This window comes from Scedosporium apiospermum (assembly GCF_000732125.1).
Source record: "Scedosporium apiospermum strain IHEM 14462 chromosome Unknown SEQ_SAPIO_0121, whole genome shotgun sequence".
Taxonomy (NCBI): domain Eukaryota; kingdom Fungi; phylum Ascomycota; class Sordariomycetes; order Microascales; family Microascaceae; genus Scedosporium; species Scedosporium apiospermum.
The window spans coordinates 119,151-134,798 of record NW_015971822.1 but is presented as its reverse complement, the minus strand read 5'-3'; the positions used below and the strand labels follow the sequence as shown (position 1 = coordinate 134,798).

At 52.7% G+C, this 15,648-nt stretch overlaps 3 protein-coding genes and 2 pseudogenes across 3 annotated transcripts; 2 read left to right on the top strand and 3 right to left on the bottom strand.

Annotated features, from left to right (window-relative positions):
- Window positions 1-546: 546 nt before the first annotated feature.
- On the bottom strand, window positions 547-1,792 carry SAPIO_CDS8125 (uncharacterized protein; the record flags this gene model as incomplete). Its single annotated transcript, XM_016789826.1, has 5 exons — window positions 547-722; window positions 806-1,079; window positions 1,149-1,585; window positions 1,661-1,689; window positions 1,746-1,792. The coding sequence occupies 5 exons, from the start codon at window positions 1,790-1,792 to the stop codon at window positions 547-549; spliced, it is 963 nt and encodes a 320-aa protein (XP_016640089.1).
- Window positions 1,793-5,659: 3,867 nt separating this feature from the next.
- On the top strand, window positions 5,660-7,714 carry SAPIO_CDS8124 (uncharacterized protein; the record flags this gene model as incomplete). The annotated part of the gene is made up of 2 exons (XM_016789825.1): window positions 5,660-6,817; window positions 6,878-7,714. 2 exons carry the CDS (start codon window positions 5,660-5,662, stop codon window positions 7,712-7,714), a joined length of 1,995 nt encoding a protein of 664 aa, XP_016640088.1.
- A 716-nt stretch (window positions 7,715-8,430) lies between these two features.
- On the bottom strand, window positions 8,431-9,129 carry SAPIO_CDS8123 (annotated as a pseudogene; the record flags this gene model as incomplete).
- A 625-nt stretch (window positions 9,130-9,754) lies between these two features.
- On the top strand, window positions 9,755-10,756 carry SAPIO_CDS8122 (annotated as a pseudogene; the record flags this gene model as incomplete).
- Window positions 10,757-11,385: 629 nt separating this feature from the next.
- Window positions 11,386-14,027, bottom strand: SAPIO_CDS8121 (uncharacterized protein; the record flags this gene model as incomplete). Its single annotated transcript, XM_016789824.1, has 3 exons — window positions 11,386-11,692; window positions 11,894-12,784; window positions 12,871-14,027. 3 exons carry the CDS (start codon window positions 14,025-14,027, stop codon window positions 11,386-11,388), a joined length of 2,355 nt encoding a protein of 784 aa, XP_016640087.1.
- Between the last annotated feature and the right edge of the window lie 1,621 nt (window positions 14,028-15,648).

The window sequence follows — 15,648 nt, the reverse complement described above, 5'->3', positions numbered from 1 at the left end:
TATTTGGATCAAGTAAGCAAAAGGAATATATTGTACCTCTGTGTTGACGGAGCCGGTTTGAGGAGCCGGCTTGGGTGGCTGGGGGCGCGTGGGGATTTACCGGCGCTAGGTTCGGGAACGAGTACCCTTTCCATAAATCATATCCAGTCCATCGAATCCCTTGATGGATATGTAGATACGTTGCTGCCTGGAAACTGAACAAGAGCCAACCAGGACAAGATGGGCTGCATGCCTCATGCTTACGAGGGACGCATAGATTACGTCGGTCATAGCCAGTGTTGCCGGATCGGATGCAGGCATATCTCACTGTGCATCGGATCGTACACTGATCATTGGCACAAAGGTCAACTTTGACGAGACTGCATTACTCACCACTGTGCCGAGTTCGGTGTTGAACAGTCTGGGGGTGTAAGAATGGAAATAGGCCAAGCCCTTTACAATATGCTTTCCCTCTTCGTCTTTCATTTCTTTTTTCCCCTATATTTTCTTTTATTCTACTCCATCATGTCACAGGCGAGCCGAGTCCAACCGGTCCGCCTCGCGCCTTCAAAAGTTATCCTTGCCAGAAATACCCTCGTTCTGCACAACCTCAATCCAATAACCATCGGGGTCGAGGAGGAACGCAACATTGTTCATCTTGCCGTCCGTCAACCTCTTCTTCCAGTTACACTTGAGGTCCTCGAATCGCTGGCATGCCGCATCGAGGTTGTCCACCGCAATGCCTGTATCCGGTACCGTTAGTTCTTACCATGGGATTCACAAGATAAAGAGAGAGGGACACAGAAGACCCTGCGGTGGAACTCACAGATATGGCCAAAGCCTTGGGGCTCCTTGTTGCCGTCGTGATAGCTAAAGGCCTCGTCCTTCTCCGTGCCATAGTTCCACGTCAACTCGAGGAGACCCTCCCTGTTGCTGGTGTTCTTATCGGCGGGGATACCCTCCTTGCCGGGATAGCCCAAGAAGTAGAGGTTGAAGCCTCCGTTGGGCGACTCGTGAGTGCGAATCAAGGTCATGCCAATAACCTCCTGGTAGAACTTGAGCGACCTTTCGGCATCCTTGACTCGAAGCATGGTGTGGTTCTATAACCTCTAGTTTAGCGTTTCTCTTCACACATCAGAACTCCACGCAGTCTCACGGATACCACATACCATTCGATAGGTAGACACATCCGTCGTCGTAACGTTTTCCGTCTCCTCGAGAGGCTTCTGTCCAATAACCTCAACCCAGTACCCATCCGGATCCAAAGCAAAGGCGATATGCTTCATCCTGCCATCCGTAAGTTTCTTCTGGAACTTGTACCCCGCATCTTCGATCCTCTTGCACGCGGCCTGGATGTTGTCGACGCTGATACACGTGTGCCCAAAGCCTCGGTGGGGCTCGACATTGCCGTTGTTGATCTTGTAGGTGTCATCGTTTTCGGTGCCGTAGTTGTGCGTGAGCTCGATGAGTCCCTCGCGGTCGAACGTCTTATTTCCGTGGGAGAGGGCCTTGGGGGAGTCGTAGCCGAGGAAGTAGAGGTCGAACTTGAAGTCGGGGAAGGAGAGCTTATTGATGAGGCTCATGCCGAGGAACTCGTAGAATTCGACTACGGTTACCTAGGTTAGTTTTTTGTGTCGGGTAGAAGTGTCGACAGCGAGAGGAGGGGAGGGGATATTCGTACCGGACCTCTTGGGGTCTTTGACTCGAATCCTGGCAGCAGAACCGTCAGATTGTGGCTCGGTGAAGAGGGGATAGCGCCAACCTACATCGAGTGGTTGAACTTGTACGTGTTGGTATCCGTAGTGGTCGCCATTGTTGCGAATGTTCGATATACGGGTCTGAAAGTAGATGGAAGAACGAATACAGATGATCTAACACTCGTCAAGAATCGCACTGAATTCATGAATGGCTTCAATGGCCTGTCAATGTGTTTCCTGGTCGAAGAAAGTAAGGAAGTCTGCCTCACTTCAAAATACCCCGCCAGCCAGTATTTGAACAACTTATTTCGTCATTACCAACTACCCTTACCCCGCCACCGCGCTAAGCTTCATTATTGGCTGCGTGGACCTGAGCTACGACGGACGTAGCTGATGCCGTGGCTTGAGCATCAATCGTTCATCGGCACTTCGCCCTTCAGTGGGCAGCTTTGAATTATCGAACTCACTATCTAATGGATCAACTTGGCTGCAACTGTGATGGAGGGGATATTCAGGTAGGGTGGTGGATGATAAACAATGCCCTGCCGCCCGCCTGCGAACCAAATAGCCATCCACCATCAAGCAATGCTTGGAGACCTTCACCACGACCAGTGTGGAGTCGGTCGGCATGGAATCAACATCCCGATATCCTAAGTGTCACTCTTACTTGGTAGGCTTCAAGGTTAATAGCAACTATTCGAGTAGCCGTGGATGGCAATTTTAAGATTCCGGTGACTTCATTATTCTATATCTAGGCGGACACCTTCATGTACTCTCTTCTTCATGGCAACGCATCAAGCGCCACACACAATGAAAAGAAAATTCTCCGGAGTGAACTCCAGAAAAAGGAAAGACATCAAAAATTGCGCCCCCGACGGCCCCGAAGGACAATCGAGCAAGGCCGACTCCGCGATGTGCAATGCAGGTCATCCTCACTGAACTACCGACTTCTTGATCTCGGCGAGCACGGGACAAGGTAAGTATGAAGAAAGAAAAGAAGAAGAAAAAGCCAAAGACTGTGGGACGGTCGGGCGGTATTTATGGTTTTTCGAAGGCGGTGAGGCGGAGCTCTGGATCAGTAGGTGGGTCCGGGGCGGCAGAATTATTTTTTGAAGGCCGAATTTTGATTGGATAGATTTTCAAGGTGTGGGGCTTCCTGATTCACTTGGTCAACTTCAACGTCGAGGAAGGAGCTCTTTGGCTTTGTATGGAAGGAGGAAACAAGAAGTACGAAGGAAGACACGAATTGGGAAAGTTGCGGGTCCCTCTGCCTCCCCTGGAAATTCCCCCGAAAGGTACTTGGCACCAAGTATTTCGATTCGATGCTATTCACAAGACTACTGATGCTGGGTCTTGCTCGCTCCCTTCTTACGGACACACATCGATGCCGGCTCGAAAGATAACACAAGTGGATGCGATGCCGCCGTCATCTGAGATCCGCATTTACATTCGCGTCTGCATCATGTCCCAAACCAAACAGACGATTACAGGATAATTCCAAGAGTCTATGTGTGCGGAGTGCGGCTTCATACTAGTTCCACATTTCTTGGGCTGATGCTGCCTCTTCTGATGGCAAAGGATTAGACGGGAGGGAACTTTTCTTGTCCATGACTTAGACATGGTTGCTTCTTCTGTGTGCCGTATATACCGTACCTTCTACTTGAGCTTCAAAAACTCACCTTCCGGCTTCCGTCAATAAGTACGTTTCCCTCCTGGAAGCATCCACATCTCCTAAACGAGGACACAGGCACTGTCGTTTCTTGGTTGGTAGATATGGCGACGTCGAGTCTTGGGCATTTGTCACGATTCGCCATGTCTACGCCATTCCGACTATTAGGCGGCAAATCTACTGCCGAAGATAGACAGGTGTAGCCTCTGGAGGGTCGTAGGGATGCAGTGCAAAAGTATTGCTTCATTTTAAATAATGATGGAAAGTGGTGCTTATTCGGTCAACATATGCCGGGTTTAAAGCCTTGTAGTAGAACCAGTTCCTGTCAATCCAAGTCGCAAGACGAAAAGGATGGCTATGAATACATCGGGAGATATTCTCCTTTCTGCTCATGAACTATTTGTCCCAGTCTCGCAGTCGGGCGTACTTTCCTTGGGTGGCTTGCTGAAAAGGGAGGGGGAGTATGTGTTATATATTTGGATAAGTTCGTAGGCTATCGCCAGCGTGAGGTACTCATGTTTCTGAAGTACGCGGTTTGAGGCCTCTCACGGGGCTGGGATAGTGTGCGCTTGCATGTTTGTACCTAGTATTCCTCCGGGAGCCTCACGCTGGTTCATCTCTTTTCCTTTTTGCCACACATTTTTGCTGGTGCGGTGGAAAATTCTCATCAGGGAAGAGGCTCCGAGGAAATTTGCAAAGTCACTCTCTTTTGCTCCCAACGGACCTTCCTCTCGCTCGACCGACAGGCGTAACGAAGGTACTTCCTAGGCAGGGGACCCCTACGAGGATGCCGTGATGGTAGTTGCTGTTGCCAGGCTTTCAGAAAACGGCTTCCCAGATGGCCTTGGTTCGAATCCGGCTTTGCCTCTGGCACCTTTTTTATTTATTTATTTTTTATTTTTTTATTTATTTTTTTATTTTTTTATTTATTTTTTTTTTTTTTTTTACGCCTGTTCCTCCACGACATTGGTCCCGACTCTCAATCGTGCTTGGGTAATATTAACATGCCGCGGAAGGGCGCCATCTACACTTCGCATGTCTTTACTCGAAAGTTGGCATCAATTGATCTTAATTGGCTTCACTCCCCCTTCTTCATTCAATTCAGAAGGTCATACTAGGCCACTTATGATAGTCGAATGCAAACTAGGGGATACGAAAAACTATTAGTGCCCGGTATTGATTTTGAACAGCTACCCGCAACAGAGAATCGTTTCGAGAACCCGCCCTCACTCAGGACTCCAATTGAAGCCAAAACAAAACCTGGCCAAAAAATCGAAAAGCCAACATAAGTCTTCCTGCGACTATAATGGCATAACTGGAGATCTCTGGTTTTCCCAAGAGTTTGCGCGCGGAGGTCTTGTAGACTACAAAAAGGCCGTTCGACTGGTGTTGGGCTACTTAGGACCAAAGGTATGAACTGCCTCCGAGGATATCAACACAACGAATACCTTGCGTGCAATACAGGTTCGTGGAGCGTTCCAAATCTAGGTTCTCTCGAGGACAGCTCAGTAGAACATCTGTTACTGAATCGACTTGTTGAATGGACCATTGTCGGTTGCTATGATCTGGCGAAAATAAGCCTTTCCTTACCCGAGGATGTTGAGCATGTCGCAAGCTCCTTATGCACCTCGAGGAAATGCACAGCAACTCATATAAAGTCCAGTTAGGATTCAGAACCAAGCTGTTATCTTGAAAAAACCAAGCTTGGAGATACCCAAGGAAGCAAGGAAGACGTTGGACGTTGAAAAGGGGTACAAAGTACATCATTCCTCGGAAGTGGGATGCCCCGCAGTGGTTACATAATCCAGTTTGATGAACAGGGATCCACTGATGTCAACTCTGAAGGAGTCTCAACTGGGAAGGTACTGCATCAATGTACCTACTACCCATCACGCTTCACGGTTGCTATTCTCGATTCTCGATTCGCCAAAAGTTCATCGCCCTCTTATAAGCGCGCAGCCTTCTGTGCATGTTTGCCCCCTCTCCCTTCGAATCAGCCTCCGCCTGGACATTCCTCCGTGATATCGTGCTTTTGAGAAGCCAGCAGACAATCTCCAGAGAAGTCGATGCCGAACCTACCTTCCCATGATCCAGACTATGCCTGTTGAATCCCCTGTCGTCATGATTCGATCGCGTCCGTAACGACTGCAGGGAAACTTGAGCACTCGACTCCGCCAAGCCGAGCTCCAAGTGCAAAGAACGACCAGCAAATCGGAACCATTAGCTTTTCGAGAATAATACATTCCACCCAATATCCATTCCCAACATCTATTGGATTCTTCATTCACTTTGAATGAACATTCCCGCCCACACCATGGATCCTCGAGGACAAAACCCCTTCTACGAATCCGCTATCGTCGACGACGACTCCGCCAAGGGAACCAATACGACGTCCTCAGGCCACCTCGTGTCCCAATCGCCACTTCCCCGATCCAGATCCTTCTCCGACGGCGGCCCGTCCGGTCCCAAACTCTCACCCTCCCCGAACATCATCGCAGCCGCTTCCTCCCGCCGAACAAAAGACGACATAGCGCTCAAAGACACCACGATCTCCACCCCCGCCTCGCTGTCCGCCTCCACACCCTCTACGCCGTGCCGCGATGAGTTCCCCCGCCGAGGTCTCAACCTCCAGGCACCACCGAATCGAGACTTCACGTCCCCGGGCGGCCCTACGTCATCGCACCAGCCCGGAAGCAACAGTCCGTACTTCGCCGGCCGAGTCGCCCCGCTGAGTCCGAAGCTCGACCCTTCGCAGGTGTTTGCTTCGCCGACTAATATTTTGCCGCGTCGATCGAGGGGTCTGGACTTTTCAAGGGCTGCGACTAGTCTACACCATTCGATGCTCGCTGATCAGTCGAGTCCCGACTCGAGTCCGACCATGGGTGGGAGGGCGATGAATATACCGAATCGAAGGAGTGGTGACTTTAGTAGCACGGAGCAATCGTCCAACTCGCTCTGGTCTGTAATGGGTAGCCAGGAGAGGATGAACCTGTCGGGTTCTTTGGGGAGCGTTCCGGGGATTGTGCCGTCGGATTCATCTTCCAGCTCCGACGACGACGTCATGGACGAGGATATGGATGAGAGCTATCTGACTACTCCGCAGGCTAAGGCTACGATATCCCTTGGCGGCCCACAGCCTGCTCCATGGTCCCTGGGGGGCTCGCCCGCCGTCAGCAGCTTGATGAACTTCCAGCAACGACAACGGCCGAAGAAGCACCCGAAGCGCCGTCTCCGTGCGGGTCTCGGCCTTGGGGGTATTTTTCCAAGTGGTGTGTCCAAGTCACCGCCGAACGGCATGGCCATGGACGTGTCTCATTCGCGGCGCGAGAGTATTAGCTGGCAAGCTAATCAGCTGCATCTGTCGGGGAGCGAGGGCGAGGATGTCTCGTCGAAGGCGGAAAATCCCCTGGGAACTCCGAGCCGTGATCGTAGTGTTATCCGTCGCGTTGTTACCAGGAGGGGGAATCTCTTTGTAAGGCTGCACAGGGGAGTAGATGCTGTTCCGGATCTCTATTTACTAACATTTCAACAGCCGAAAACGAAAGGATTCGCCCGTATTCGAGCCGCTCTAGCGGAAGAAAGCGCCCCAGTCGAGGCCGAAATCTGCAGAGAGGCAGAAGTCGTCCGCCAGGTCCTCGAGAGCGATGTACCCTACGAGCGCGGACCGACCGCCATCCCCCCGCTCTCTGCCCCTACCACCACCAACTCCTCTCCGTCCCTCAAGCCCCAAGACGACATGGACGATATGATCACTGACTCGGGCCTCGGTATATCCTCCACGTCTCGCCTGCAACAACAGCAACAACAACAACAACCACCCCCTCTCAAGGGCCTTCTCCCCAGCGCCCGCCTCCCCTGGGACGCTGCCGCTGCCGAGCCCACAAGCAACACCTCAAGCGCCTACACCACGCCACCACTCCCGCCCTTCCGACCCCGCGGCTCCTCCACCATCAGCGAAGACATGTCCATGGATTCCCAAAGCGGTCCCTTCTCCTCCTCCACCCAACCGCAACCGCCCTCGGCCGCCGAAATCACCCGCCGCATCAACAACAAGCGCCGCCGCGACGACGACCTCGACCCCGTAGCCCTCAAGCGCCGCGCCGTGAGCCCCAGCGTCAGCGTGCACAACTCGCCCGTCATGCAGAGCCCCATGCAGCGCGACGCGGCGCCGTGGGGGTCCAGACCCGGGAGTAATTGCGGTGATAGGGGCGGAAGCAGCGCGGCGAGCGATTCGGGGAGCATAGGCGGAACGCCGGGGAGTGTGTCTGTTGGGGCGACGGGGAGGATTGGTGGTGGGGGGAAGGGGAGGGTTGGGTTTCAGGGGATGGTGGATACGAGTGATGGGATGATGAGGATGAGTATTGAGTAGGGAGGGGGACTGTCGCTCCTCATTTCTTTCTCTACTGTTGTCCATTCCTGTGTTGAATCTTTTTCATTTGTCTATCCTCCCCCGCTCCTTCTCTCCTTTTACTGCTACTATTCTAACATTCGCATTTTGATTTTATCTGGGAGGCGAAGCAATATGGGGGATTTGGATCTATCTAGGAGTACTTTAGACGGCTGCATTATATTGGCGTTCGTTTCGTTTCTTCCTTTCTCTTCTTATTTTTCTTTTTGCTCTTTTGTCAAAATCTGGTCAGATCGGAAAACTTCTTCCTTTTTTAAAAACAAATCAGTTCAGGAAGGATTCTTAGAACTCTCGGATATACTCAGATCGTAACGTAATTTCGACATCTAATTTTTTTTACAATGAGAATGTTGTGTGTACTCGTGCTATGTCTTGATCAAGATGGGTAGAAGAGCCGCGGCTGTCTAAAGGTCTTTGATACTCTCTCAACGATCATTTTCGAGTCTGTTGGCCATGGAGACAAGTCTGGCCCTGAAAAGCAGCCGGCCACCATGGTCGACGTTTCTTCCCCCCTTGTGGATAGCATCTAAATTTTCAACGTCGCCCCAAGAATCCCCCGGCATCACCTCCATTCGTTTCCACTCTCTCGCAAGCGCATACACAGACATGTATGAGAACGAGCCCAACCCTCACCCATCCATCCCCACGATAAAGTAAATCCACCCCCCCTTTCACCTTCAATCCGCCCCAACCGCATCCAAAGGAACCCTCAAGCCGCCCAACCTCTCATCCAAAACCCTCGCAACCTCCTCCGCCGCCTTCCTAACAACCAAAACCCCTTGCGCCCTCACGCTCCCCACGCTGCCCACACTACTCGCCGCGCCTCCGCTAATAACACTATCCCCGTCATCCGGACTCCCCACCACGCTCCCCCCTCCTCCTCCTCCCCCCGCAAGCTGGTGGTGGTGATGGTGCTCCTCCCTACCCCCCAAGCTCACAATCTCATCCCCCGGCGGCCCAACACAAACCAACAAAAGCCCACATCTCAACCTCCGAATAACAACCACCCCGCCCGCCAACTGCACCGTAACAGCCACAGCCTCCGACTCCTCCTCCCTCTCCCCATCCGATCCATCACCTTCCTCCTCCCCCTCTTCTTCGTCGTCGTCGCCGTCCTGGTCACGATCGGTGGGCGATGCGCTGAGAGCGTGGGGTACTAGGCTCGCGCATCCCGTGTGCATGGCGACGAGGGATGAGGCCACGGTCGCTTGGGCGCGCAGCTCGGAGGCGGGTTTGAGGGGTCGGGAGGCGTGGGCTAGGAGGTTGCCTGTGGGGGTGGTGAGGAGGAGGGTGTGTGATGAGGGGGAGAGGCGGGTTGTGAGGAAGGTTGTGAGGCGTTTGGTTAGGAGGAGAGGGGGTGTTTGTGGTTGGGCCATTGTTGGCGGGTAGAGTTCCCTTTTGGCCTTTTGAGATGAGGTTTTTATTTTTATTTTCGGTTGCTGTGTTGGATGGTGGTGCTGGTTTGCCGGATTCTTTTTCTTCGTCGCAGAGAATATGGAGCGGAGGGTTTGTGATATAATTAATTCTGGATTATTGACTGAGCTTTGAGATGAGATTGGACTTGAGCTTGGAGGGGAGGAGAAAGCTCGGCGAGGTTTGTTTCCTTATCGCAGTCTACTTCGTAAACTACAAGGCTACAAAAACAAGGGCAAACAGGGGCAAACAAGGGTGGGCGTGGCCCGCTTTTCAGGTACAGTCGATTGTACCGAGTACTTTGTAAATCGTCGCTTGACGTCAATTGATCTTTCGCTTAGTCCGCTCAGTCCAACACCAACATCGATGCGACCTTCCTCCTCCTCGACAGCGTTGTACTCCATGTACTTCATGTACTTCACCTCGTATGTTCCGAGGCGCATTCAAATTGTCGAGAAAAATGTGCGACCTCTTTGACCTGTGTCTTCTCATCTCGATCTCATAAGTCTTCACGCATGTCTGTTCATTTCACTTCCCTCCATCGCCGCCCCAAGAAACCCGGGCGTATGACGGCATTCTCTACCCATTATGACCAAATCATTCCCTCTCTTTCCTCGCCTCCCATTCGAACTCCGCACTACAATATGGGAAGCCGCCATCTCAGACGTGAAGCAAGTCCTCGAGGCCTACGTCGTCGAACAAGACCACGACGGCCACGCCGACTGTATAGCCTTTCTACTTGACAGGGACGCGGACGGCAACCTACGTAGTCCTTACCCAGGCCCCCTCGCGAACTGTGTAATAGTTCGTCGTCTGCTCGTCTTCCCCTACGCAGCCTCAGGCCAAATCCCGCCTCCCGCCGTCCTCTCTGTATCTCGCGAGGCTCGCCACGTCGGTCTCCAGTATGGTTCCGTTTCTCATCTCTGGCTCGATAGACGTCACGAGAAACCTCACCCCGTGCGTCTCTCTTCCGGCCTCGAAAACACCATCGTCTTCATACCCAACTTTGAAAAATTCGCCAAGTACGGCCCACGAAAGAAACCACCCCTCGAAAACCCCGAGCACCTCACACCCATCCGCCACCTCGCCCTCGAATGGTCCTTCTTCCCCTCCGGTAGCCCCCCGCCTGGATGCCCCGTAGAAGTGCACAGGTTCTTTTGGAAAGCCAGAATCTACATTTTGTACTCATCCTGCCCGAACCTCACGGACATCTACTGTTGTGTGCCCGGCCTGCGTCGCCCGTCCGCGGGTTCCGCGGCCGAAGTCGACCTGCACTCCGAGGAGCCTCCTGGCTGTGCTGGACTCCCCATACGTCTTGAGCCCATGGATCCGGAACGCGCGTTCCCGTCGTGCAGGTGTGCCTCCCAGCAGTGCACTTGGCCTAATATCGAAGCCGAAATCGATGAGGTTTTCGCTTCTGAATGGCTGAGGGCTTCTGTGCAGAGTGGTGAATTCGGGGGCAGTGGCTTTACGTTCCCGCCGCGTGTGCATGGATGTATGTTGCTACGTGAAGGTTTGGATCTTGAAAAGGTCAAGAAGGAGAAAACTCGCTATGGCTGCTACGGCTCGGAAATAGAGGAAGATTTTTGAGCTGGTCGCGCCATGGGGGGTGATCCACCTACAGTCTTCGCGGGGGCAGGTACCTTGAGACGAACGATACCCAGAAATGAAGTATTGGGGATCCTTCCTTCAGCTTTGTTGGAGATATCAAGCTGAGAGCAGCCAGTCTTTAGGGCAGAATATAGGACCGCCAAGGTGTTCAATAGTCGGGAAAACGTTGCCAGTGAAGAAAGGAGACGGAAATGTGGAGGCGGATGGTGATTGGAAATCTAGAGCGGTCATAAGCCCTATCAACTTGATGATCTCCACTCGGTCACCCAAGAGTTCTTCAGATTTCGAAACAACACAATCACCGTGACTTCATTTCTTATGTCGGTTCCTCTATTTACCACAAGATAAAAAATATACACGCTCTCCTCCTCGAGGAGACTGAATGGTAAGTATATACACATCCCATCCCAGAACCATTAGCCACAGTAAATGTGCAAGTAAGCCTCTTTATTCATGCCCCCCCCCCCCCCCCCCCCCCCCCCCCCCAAAGAAACTCCTTTCGGGTTTGTTTGCTCCCGTTCCGTGCCGAATCCCAGATACCTCAAGTGATAAATGTGAGAAAATGCCAAATATAAAACCTCCGTACTAGATCAATCCTCCACACACTCTCACATGGACACTTCATGGCCCGGCCTGCCTAGCGGCGTCTGCTCCTTTGGCTTCTCTGCGAGGTCTCCGAACGCTTCCAAACTATTCCCCATCACCTTTACTACTTCGAAAAGGTGGGCGCCTCGGAACGTCTCCGCCCACATCCTCACCACTGCAGCGGCAAGCAGCCGTAACCTCATGCTGTCATTGGCCGGTCCTCCTGGACCGCTTGCATCAACAGGCACGGCGAATTCCGTCTCGTCCACCATTCGCCAAACCGTATCCAATATCGTCCTTTCCTCTACAGTCGGGGGTGGGTCATTATGGCTTAATGAGGAGAGCATTAGAAGCCACTTGGATATTAATATCGCGCACTCAAAGTTGGATACTATTGACCAAGTGAAGTCAGCATCAAAGCGCAACAGCTAAGGGGGAAGAAGGGGATTGGAGTGCAACATACACGAGTGCTGGATACTTCTTTCCCACGAACTGGCTCTCGCTACATAATTTACGCCTGTTTTCACTAACCGTGACAAGGCATGTAAGGCCTGGATCAAGGCGCGATGAAGCTTGATGTCTCGCGGAGGAGTCGTCCTCTCATCGGCTAAGGCCACAGCCATAGCAGTGTGGTCTCTCGCCTCAAGACCTCGGCTCGGAAACATATCAGAGCAAAGTCGAATGTACGCCATCCGCAAGACGCCGGTAGAATTGTTCGCTATCGGCCCTCCGGGAAAGCTGTCGCCTAACACGAATCCGCTTTGGGCCCGAGCGGCCGCGCGCATTTGATTCCCTTGCTCAAAAGCCATTTGCCACATACGAAGCGCGTGCGTCACCTCTTCGACATCATCTGGGCGTATCGTGGGGTGTCCACTTGGCGCATGTGGAAGTGATAGAGATGTCTGCTTCAGGAGAAAAATCTGTTGCATCAACGCATGGATAAGAACATGACTCCCAAGTGACGATATATGTGGGGGCAGCCCCTGTTGTGGCCTGGCAAACAGTCTCGAGAGCGCTTCGTGCACTGTCATATCCACAATGACTATGGCTTGTCGGGCTTCCTGCCATTGCCACGCTGTCTCAGCCCTCCATAGCCGTGAGGGCTGCGAGAGGTAGAAATTAAGCTCCGCCGTTAAAATCGAAGGCGGTCCGTTGTAGGCGATGCTGCATAGATTGAAGTAACAGTACGCCACTGATTTCGTTCTGACAAGACCCTCAATGCGTATCCAACTCTCCCAGTCCGGAGCAGCAGACTGACTCATGTTGCCCAACGATCTTGTCTCTTCGCGTAGAAGCATTGCGACGCGGCTTTGAAGCGATAAGGATTCGCGTAAGACCGCCTTCGGACCCCAGAGACCAACGATGAAGAGAAGCAACACCGCTTGAAGGGTTTCTAGTCGCGACTGGGGAGTGCCAGGGGAGCTACAGTCGCGGGGCCACCACGCAATCAGCACACAGATTCCGCACATGGTTAGCTACCAGGAAGGGTACGAAGTGATGGGACTTACAATGGCTCTCTATGGGCATCTCGCGCCGTGGGTCGGTCCTGGGAGGTCGACGAGAAGTGGTGCCTGTATCCGGCGTTCGGTGAAGGCCGTCTCGAGTTCGGGCTATATGCAGCGGCTGTCGGCAGTAACGCATACACTTCATTCGAATTCCTTCTCCGGATTTGCTCTAGTGCAATCGATCTAGACGCATACCACAGCCCGTAAGCTCGATTATTCTCGAAACGGTAGATCGCCCCAACGGCCATGATCGCGAGTAGCAGCTCAGGTGCTACTTCCGAAAGGGATAGCGTCGGTAGATGTAGGAAAGGAAGACGTTCGTGGAATCCGGAGATGTATCCTTCCACAAATCGTATCAGGGTATGCCGTGAGGGAAAGACAAAGTCGTTCGGTAATATGGAGGAGAACTCGTCAATTCGCCCCTTCAGAACGGTATGGTCCCCTGGAGATATTCGGAGCCGCGGCGTTCTCGAAGAGTCGTCAGCGAATCGGGACGACGAGCCTTCACTGTCCTGTTGAGAGGTGGACAAGACGGATGCAAACTGAGATCCGGCTTTGGGAGTGCCATCTTTGCTTGACCAAGCCCCATGCTGTTGTTCTGAGTCAAAAGGCGGTGGCAGAAAGTGAGACGATACCGTAAGCTCGTCGAAAAAGCTGTACTCGTCGAACATGGACGCTGTTTGCGACACGAAGCCAGCCGAAAGAATCGCCGGTTCCTCCCGTGGCCTCGTAGAATAAGATGCCTCAGCTACCGGATGCTCTTCGTATCCTCGGTGTGTTAACCTAGGGGCGCCGGTCGGTTGTGGCCCATGTGACAGGTCGGAGGTCATCATGCCTTGCATAGGGTTAACCTCGCTCGCGAGCGCTGCATCAGACAACAGATCCAAGTTACATGGCGCATTCCGCGGCTGCTGGACGCGGACATCCTGAGGTATGTTCGGCGCCGATGCGGACGCAATCGGCTCCGCAAGGTACGGCTGAGGAGCGCCGGACGGGTGCATGCTGAGCACCTCCCTATCGGAGCGTCTATCAGGAGTGTGTCCGGACACTGGTGAAACTACCGTTGATGAGGAGGGCTTCCTCGGCCGGCTCGCGTCTTTATTGCCATCGTTGAGGTGAACGAGCTTCTCGTGCCGCACAAGGAGATCGCTAATGTCCATATAAGCATACTTTCATTGAGATTGGTGATTTTTTTTTAAAAGGTGATGGCCGAAAGGAGCGAACTAGGGTGTCGGGCTGAAACTCTTTGTGCGAACTTGACAAGAAATAAACAAACACACGAGGATGAATTTATATTGGGCTACAAAAGTGATGGATGGTGGATGGGACGAGGGGGAAAAGGAAGTGAACTAGCAAGGAAAGGGCGGAAATTGAGCGCACGGGGAAATGTGTAAGAAGTAGTGGTAGTGAGAGGTGTAGGGCGGACTTAATGAGTGGGCGACAGATGCGTGTGTGAGTGTCCGGGTTCCGGGTCGGCACATGATAAATCAAAGGTTATCCCAAAAGGGCCACAGCATGAAAGAAATATGAGTAGCACTCACCGTCTACCAAAGGTTTTTCCACAACCGTCCCAAGCGCATGCGAAAGGCTTCTCCTTAGTATGAGTCCTCTCATGCCTCTGAACGTGCTCTACACGCCTAAGTCGATGAAGTTGATGGGTCAGTAAAGTGTCGAACGAGCCTGAGCGAATGTGCTGACGGGAATTCACAGTTGTCCTCACCTGAAGCGCTTGTTGCAATATTTGCAGGGCAGGGTTTTTGGCTTAAGATGTCGGCTTTCACCATTCTCGTCTGTGCCGGCTGAGACGGGAGTAGCTGTGATAGAGCCATTGGAGGTTACCGGATGATGCATCGGGGCGGAAACTGGGAGGATGGGCGCCATAAGTGGAGTTGAGCCTTCTATGGACTGGAGTGGCATCATTAGGTAGAATTAGTGCTGAAGCAAAAAAGTCACAGTCACACAGTGACGACACACAGGGGTGGGGGGAAGGTCAAAGAGACTGTGGCTGACGGCGTGTAAGAGGGGAAATAGGGCGTGGGTGGTGGTCGTAGTAGAATGAGGAGTTTGTGGGGTGAATATGGGTTATGAAGGATGAATGCCGTCTGCACGATAGAGAATCCGGGGGGGAAAGGGAATATGCTTGATTCCCTCCTGATACCCCTCAATCCCCCCCTCCTCTCCTTGTTGGCGGGAGAAGGGCGGTCTGGCGAGCGGTAGACTGGACGTGCTCTATCGGCTAGCTAAGCCCGACAATAACCAACGACAGGAGCTTGGGCAAGCGCGGGTTGAAAGACGTGAGGCGGGCGTCGATGAAGTTCTCAGAGGTCGGGATATGGAATCGGTTTCGGAGATGAACCTCTCTCGTCAAGACAAAATCGCTTGGAACCTCGAGGTCAAAACCCGTCGTTTGAGCTCGTGGATGTTAGGTGTCGCTGGTGTCAAGTGACGGGAAACGGTGTTCCTCGAATCAATCGCCCGAAAATTTTTCCACCTCAAATTTGTGAGGCGTGAAGAGGGGGACAGGCTCAATCACCCATGTGAGAAGAGTTACGGCATGCAAGGGTATGAGTACAATAACGAAAACCAACTTGGATAAATGGTGATAGTAGAGGGGGGAAAAACAGAAGAAGAAAAAAAAAAAGGAGCATCAGTAGGGGGGGTGAGAAAGTGAAAGGCGGGGAATCAGTAGACGGAGAGAGATGGGGAAGGGGAAGAGAAAGTCACCAAAGCGAGGACAGTGGGAGCGGAGAAAGTGAGAGTGACAGGGCAAGCTCCAACTCA